Genomic DNA, 7,568 nt, shown 5'->3' with positions numbered 1-7,568 from the left:
ATAACTTGGGGGTGGTGTAGCGAGCTGCTAGCGAGGGTAGTGGCGAGGCTTAGCGCCTCCCACTCCCTTAAGCCTTATTTATCACTTTAAGATAATTTTAGTAATAAATTCAGATGAATAGAAACTTACTTAAAATGATTTATTCACTTTCAATGAATATCGCAAGGTAACGCGCTTTCACGCGATAAAAAATGCCAAAACAATTACAAAACATCGTGCTCCTGTCGGTAGCTAGCTATTTCTCACTCCTCAGTCGCTCCTCACGAAAGCAAAAGCAGGAGGGAGTAAGGACGAGTACTCCCAGACAAACCATTTTCCTGCGTCGTAGCTCCACCGCATCACCGCCGTATCTTCGCCGTCACAGCCCCTGTAAGTAGCCTCTTTCGCTATCTACCTACATATATATCATTGCTTCCTTAGAATAAATTAGATTCGCTGTTTTGAATTAATTACTCATGCTGATATTATTCTATGATTTCAAAGTTGCAGACATTTATGATTTATCCTTGTAAAATATTCATAGATCTGCTCACGTACACAATGAATGTCTTCGAATTTACTTTCTTCTTTCTCGTTTGGATTCAATCTCACACCTCAAGTGTAGTTCTTTCATTTTTCGTTGTATTAATTTCGTCATTTTCCGATTTACCCATTTACTTTACCAAATTTCAGGGAGGAGATATCATCGAAACAGCTGCAATTTTCAACCTAGTGACCACAAATGAAGCACGGAGGAGTTTGGGATGTAATTACGTGTTTCGCCGCCGTGTTAGTGTTCCTGCAGTGCTCCTGCTCGGCGGCTGGATTGGTTACTTGTTCTGGAATTGTGCCGATGGCATACCGGAGCGATAAGATCTCAATAACTGATTTTGGTGCTGTCGGAGATGGTAGAACGCTGAATACGAAAGCGTTCAGGGAGGCGATTTACCGGATTGAGCATTTGAAGAGGAGAGGAGGGACGCTTCTTTACATTCCTCCTGGTGTTTATCTAACAGAGAGCTTCAATCTTACCAGTCGAATGACTCTGTATCTAGCTAAAGGCGCTGTTATCCAAGCTACACAGGTACTCAGATCCATTTTAATTTTTTTGCAAAAATCTCAGAAATCTACATACAGATTTGCAACTCAAACACAGTTTTTGTACCTTAAAACAAGTTTCAGTAGCTGGAATACTTCAAATTGGAAGTCATTGCAATAATTTGTCTATACTCTGTCTTTTCATTGATTTTAATGTACTTTTTTTGAAATGAGTTGTTGAATTTGTCAAGTTATGGTGTTATTTATTGAGTTTTGTGCCAACGGGCTTAATTTGCTACAAAACAAAAGGAAAACAACAATCTCTGCATATCTGAAAAACAATTACTTAATGTTCTTCCAATTGTAGTTTCACAGTGCATCCACAAGTCCAGAAACAAATTGTATTTATTTTGCATTGTTGCTATTTGGAGACGATACTATTAAATATAGTTCCCAAAAACAGTTTGTAGTTATTTTGCATTGTTGCTAATTGAAGTAATGTTGTGTTTTGAGAATAATAGTATAATACTTTGCCCATTATGATGAGTTAATGATTTCTTAAAGGAGCAAAAAGTTTAATTTATTAGGGACCACAAAGCAAAACTTATTTCGGAAAACAGAAGGGCTGATGGTAAGTTTAGTGGGTTCCTATATTTGCAATGTGGGACCAATCGCATGTGCAAAATCAATATTGACAGCTATATTGAAGACATACTTTATTATATTAAACAATTCATCTGTAAAGTTATTTATTTAGCAAATAGTAGAACATAATATGATTGTAACTAACTTTATTATCCATTTGTGATTATGTTCAGGACACAACTAACTGGCCTCTTATTGCTCCATTGCCTTCTTATGGAAGAGGAAGAGAACGTCCAGGTGGAAGGTACATGAGCTTCATCCATGGAGATGGTCTCCATGATGTCATTATTACTGGTATGTATATAATGTATAAATTCTTGCTCTTCAAATTGCTTTATATATTTGCATATTGTTTTGATGAATTGATCATCATTTTCAGGTGAGAATGGGACAATAGATGGGCAAGGTGATGTGTGGTGGAACATGTGGAGACAGAGAACCTTGCAGTTCACTAGACCAAATCTTGTTGAGTTCAAGGATTCTAGAAGCATCATTATTTCTAATGTCATCTTCAAGAATTCACCTTTCTGGAACATTCATCCTGTATACTGCAGGTATTATTAATATCTAAACCCATTTTTTACAAAAATAGTTACAAACTCCCATGTTAAATTCTAACGTATACCTTATCTTTTTTTTTTTTTTTTTTTTTTTTTTTGTTGATACACAGTAATGTTGTTATCCGATATGTTACAATATTGGCTCCACCTGACTCTCCCAACACCGATGGAATTGATCCAGGTATGTAATGTAAAACAATAAAAACTAAAATGTCGATTTATTACCATTATTCTCTTCTTTAGTAAATTACATTTTTGGTCCTCGAGTCTAGCTGATTTTTTCAATTTTACCCCCAAAAAGTTCTCTTGCAGTTTTGCTCCTTTGAGGTTTTTTGTAATGTTTTTGGCCCCTTCTCCAAATAAATGACTATATTGCTTGGATTAAAATTGCAAAAATTAGCTATACTTTAAAATGGGACAAAAAACATAACAATAATCTTGAATAAGGACCAAATTTGCAAAAATCAGCTACACTCAGGGACCAAAAATGTGATTTACTATTTATATTTTCTCAATTTGGTGTAGATTCAAGCTCCCATGTATGCATAGAAGACTCCTACATTTCAACAGGAGATGATCTGGTGGCAGTAAAAAGCGGGTGGGACGAATACGGAATTGCATACGGCCGTCCAAGTAACGACATCACAATCCGGCGACTCACCGGTTCATCTCCGTTCGCTGGAATCGCAGTCGGAAGCGAAACTTCCGGCGGAGTAACTAACGTGTTAGCAGAACACATAACCCTTTACAACACCGGAATCGGAATCCATCTAAAGACAAACATCGGTCGTGGCGGAATCATACGAAACATAACCGTTTCCAATGTTTTCATGGATAAGGTCCGGAAAGGAATCAAGATTGCCGGTGATGTCGGCGATCATCCTGACGAAAACTATAACCCGAATGCGTTACCGGTTATGAAACATATCAGGATTAAGAATGTTTGGGGTGAAAATGTCCAGCAGCCGGGGTTAATCCAGGGTTTAAAGAACTCACCTTTTACAGATATTTGTCTGTCTAATATTAATCTGTTTGGGTCAAGTGGGGCCAAAAATGTTCCTTGGAAGTGTGCCGATGTTAGTGGTGGTGCGGTGCAAGTTAGCCCATCACCGTGTTCGGAGCTCATTAGCAGTCGTCAGACAGGTGAGTGCTCTGTACCTTTCTGAATGTGACGATTTCAACTGGGTCCATATAGTGTTGTAATATATTATACAATATGATTCCTTTAATTTTATAACAATTGGCAAGTTATAAGGCTGAAGTTTGTTATTTCCTGTTTGTATGTATACTAGATTACTAGTGGACTCTTTTTCTTCCTAATACATAACAATGATGCAATGACAATTGACATGCATAGTTCAAAATGAGATCAAACTCACTCTCTCAAAAACTTACAATCACTAATTAGAAAAAAGATACAATCATGAAGATTTGAAGGTTTAATGTATTCTTTGATGAGAAATCATTAGCAATTCCTCAAGAGTATTCTATCAAATGAAGGCATATGAATTGGATGTATAACTCAAGCACACTATCCAACAGCTCACTATGCAAAAAGCAGAAACTCGTCTGACCAAAGTTAGCTCTTTGAAGGTTTGGAAGAGGTTGGTTAATTAAGCTAATATAAGCTTTGTGCATCTCCCATGGATGCAATTAGTTATGTACAAATTACAAAAAAAGAAAGTATAATAAGGTAATAATTCAAAACGAGCTTATATACATAAAAGATAGTATACATTGACGGGTGGATGGTAGATCAATCGAGGAATATTTCTCAATCAAAAGTGTGTTTCAGAAACTTGCGAATGTTCTTCATAAATCCAGTTCCATCATCTACCTTCTTCTGTCTGTGTTGGCGCATCAAACTCTTCAGCTTCTCCCGATCAAACACTATCTTCGTCTTCATTACGTTGTCGTTGTTATTGCGAGGTTGGTTATGGTGGCGACGGGAGCCGTAATGGTGCTTCATCTTCAACATGTTCAACGGAACCTCGCCGGGGAAACTTTCCGGAATCGAATTATCGGATTTACGTGAAGTGATCTCGTCGTTCCGAGGGATCCTGTTTTGCGTCACGGACTTCCGGTAAGGTCGACGGTGTTTACCGATCTGTTTTGGCCCCAGAGGAGGTTTACCACGGAAGTGTCGGTTGATAGGATGGAATCTGGAGAAATTCGTACCCTGCGTTAAATCATTCGTGGTTTTTTCCGGTTCAGGCAGGGGGTTGTTGGCGGTGGATTCGTCGGAATCCGATTTACTCTTTTCTCCGGGGAGACGAATGTTTGAACCGGCGGAAGCTAGAGATTCGCATGAAGTGTTTGCCAACTTGGATGCATGTTCAACGGCTGAAGGATTGGTTGCCGGTGGAGCTACCGGGAAACGTGCGGCGGAGACGGTAAACAAGAAGAGCGTGAAGATGGTGAAGGCGGCGATTTTGTCGTCCATGATTTTGCATTTGTTGTTAGATTTCTACATTGAGTTTGTTAAAAAAGGAAGTTGTTCATCACAAGAAGTTTGACCTTGATTGTCAAAACGGGTCCGGAAAGTACGGATCATCATCCACGTGTTTGGGGTTATTCTCGTTTCTTTTTCTCCAAATTTCTTTAATTTTATATAAAACAAATATTTTTGAAACTAATCTATACATAAATAAATCATCATTATGATGTAAAAATAGTAACGCTATTATGGTTATTATTATTTTTTTGCTTAATACAATCATAATAATTTATTGTTTTAAGCCTGGAAACCCGACTAACGATTATCTATTTGTCATTTCTTTTTTCTACAAATTTCTTTTACATAAAAATAGATAATTGTCGTAAAAACTGTTTGTTGAAATGACTAAGTTAAATGATTCTTCAGTTTCTATCATACAATCGAAAAAATAAAAAATAAAATTATATCTGCAAAATTTTATCCAAACACACATTACTTCATCTATATAAGAGTTAAAGGAGAGAAAGAAACAACCTTCACGTTTTCAGAGTTGATCAATAATTTTCTCTATTTGCAAATGGTTTCAATTGTAGGTAGGTAGAATCTTAGGCTTGATTAATTATCATATCCTATATATCATTTCTTAATATCCATAATTCTATTCGTCATTTAAAAAAAAAAAACATACCTTAAGGCTTAAGCATTTTACCTTCAACTTACATTTACACAAAAGGTCAAAAGCCAATTCATAAGCTGTTGCTAATGAAAAAGCTAACATTGTGTGCCATTGGTTTCTTCATGTCACCATATCTTTTTTGACTTGTAACAACAAGACATTGAGTATCTGATCTCACTCGCAAGCCTCTAGCAAGACCTCCAAACACATGCTCTTAGTCTTATATAAGAATAAGAGGCATTACATACATGTAGGGTCAATGCTAGAAGCCCTTGAGGGAGAGCAAGCAATCAATGCCTTGGAAAAAAATTCATTTAGATTTCTTCTTTCTAATCCTATTGGTGTTAGGGATGTTGATAAACCTTATTGGACAAGAACCCCTTTTATAAGCCAACAAAATATGGATTTATTGCCAAAAGAAAAATGGAAGAAACAAAATAGTCCAATATGGTGGGGTCTTACATATCTTTGGCATCTGGCATTTAGTGCCAATTTATAAATCTTAATAGTCCAAAAAGATAAGATTTGTGCTAAAAGCATATCTACCTACAAATCACCAGCCCACAAATAAGCACGAGTAACATATTCTATTCTATTATTAGAGATAGATATGTTTTTCATTATCAATAATAAAGTTTGTACGAAGAGTCGTATCATCATTTGGTACGTAGTAGAGATGAATAAAAGGATTAGGTGTGTATCTATCCGGTAACACTTTGTCTTTTACACAACCAACAAAATAAAATGGTTTTATATAAAAAAAATTATACATAGATAGCGTTTGAGAAATAGGACATCTAAACATAACAAAACTAGACTAAATATTTGTATATTAGAACACACTAAGACAAGATATAAAAATTTACAAGGTTGCAATTAATACAAGATATCCACCACAACCACGAAACCACCATTAGAATCATGACGAACTTTTTAGAATAATGAATCCGACCACCCATATATTGTTGAATGCATGTGTTTTGTGTTGATTACTTGATGCATATTTAAATGTTTTTATCTTTTAGTAAATTGTACAAAACGACTAATTTGTTCTTTGTCATGTCATTTTTCCATAATCTTTCCATGGACCACAAATCATTAACTTTTAAATAGCAGAAAGAAAAAGCAACCAAATTGATGAAAAGAAGGGAAACTTGAAAACGATCCACTACCAAGAACGTTCGCGACCCTTGAAATAGATGACAAGTCATTAAGTCAATATACTTTTGATCTATAACACTAAGAATCAAACAATATTTGACATGCTTAGCATTTAAGAAACCATACCTAATCAAAGTAATGGAGGACAAAAGGCTAACATATAGGATCATTTTTTTTAATATTATAGTTAATAAAAGCAGTTTACAAATTTTCCTACAAAATCATAAATTAGATAATTATCATTTCACAAAAGAATTTTACAAAATCATAAATTAGTTCACTTTGTAGATTTTTTTTTATTTTGGGATCTGCAACGTCTTTTATGCAAATCAAAATATTGTGGCATATTTGACATTCTTTCTTTAATTTTCGTCGGTGCTCCTTTTGAGTGACAACGGAATCTTATTATTTTGCATATTTGACATTCGTTTCATATTGTCTGTATACCAATTTTGGGATAAATAGGTAGAAAATGATTAACTTTTGTTATGTTTCTTTTTATCCCAATCTTTAGGCCAAATCTACATGGTGGAATATGAATTTAGAATCTTTTATGTATTGTATAATACCAAACGTATGTTTGTTTTCAATATTTTTCTGCATCATACAATGGAATTTTAAGAAAAAGGAATAAGAATATTTTTGTTGGAAGGGGAACTTCCATATCGAGGATTTCTAGGTCGGCTTTCGTGTATCAATTATTCCGTCCTGGGCATTTGAGGATATTTAACTCCTCAATACCGGCCCTGATTCATAGTCACATGGGGGTGATTAGTGCAAAATTTGAACACGAGTCAATAAATTAATCACAACATCTTTTACATACTTTACCAAGTCTCCACAACCCAAGTGGCTGAATAAGAATCTTTTAAAAAATATGGAATAAGAATCTTGCAATTGTTAGAAGGGATAATCGCATAAAATACACTAAATTTACATAAAATTTTGATTTTGAAACTATGTTTTTTTTTCTCAATTTTTTAGAACATCTAACACACCTACCCACTATCTTACTCTTAAATCTACATCTTTTGTCTCTTGTGAGACTTGAACCCTTACCCTTAGGTTGATG

General features: G+C 35.2%; 2 protein-coding genes across 4 annotated transcripts; one reads left to right on the top strand and one right to left on the bottom strand.

The window, feature by feature from the left end:
* The first annotated feature begins 211 nt into the window (after nt 1–211).
* LOC145120308 (putative polygalacturonase) lies at nt 212–3,491 on the top strand. The gene is made up of 6 exons (XM_079056134.1): nt 212–369; nt 673–1,063; nt 1,836–1,956; nt 2,042–2,216; nt 2,333–2,403; nt 2,748–3,491. Exons 2-6 carry the CDS (start codon nt 722–724, stop codon nt 3,386–3,388), a joined length of 1,350 nt encoding a protein of 449 aa, XP_078912260.1. The 5' UTR covers nt 212–369; nt 673–721; the 3' UTR covers nt 3,389–3,491.
* Nucleotides 3,492–3,771: 280 nt separating this feature from the next.
* Nucleotides 3,772–5,686, bottom strand: LOC145120309 (uncharacterized). Of its 3 annotated transcripts, none has more exons than XM_079056135.1 (2): nt 5,348–5,686; nt 3,772–4,689 (listed from the first exon to the last, which is right to left on the bottom strand). In XM_079056135.1, the coding sequence occupies exons 1-2, from the start codon at nt 5,435–5,437 to the stop codon at nt 3,997–3,999; spliced, it is 783 nt and encodes a 260-aa protein (XP_078912261.1). In that variant the 5' UTR covers nt 5,438–5,686; the 3' UTR covers nt 3,772–3,996. The 3 variants fall into 3 exon arrangements, with proteins under 3 accessions (XP_078912261.1, XP_078912262.1, XP_078912263.1); XM_079056136.1 differs by having other exon boundaries at nt 5,369–5,686; XM_079056137.1 differs by having other exon boundaries at nt 5,380–5,686.
* Nucleotides 5,687–7,568: the final 1,882 nt, after the last annotated feature.

The sequence above is a fragment of the Lactuca virosa genome, chromosome 6 (assembly GCF_052849685.1).
Source record: "Lactuca virosa cultivar CGN04683 chromosome 6, Lactuca_virosa_CGN04683_v6, whole genome shotgun sequence".
Taxonomy (NCBI): Eukaryota; Viridiplantae; Streptophyta; class Magnoliopsida; order Asterales; family Asteraceae; genus Lactuca; species Lactuca virosa.
Note: the sequence above shows the minus strand (reverse complement) of the source record. Positions and strands in the feature narration are given on the sequence as shown.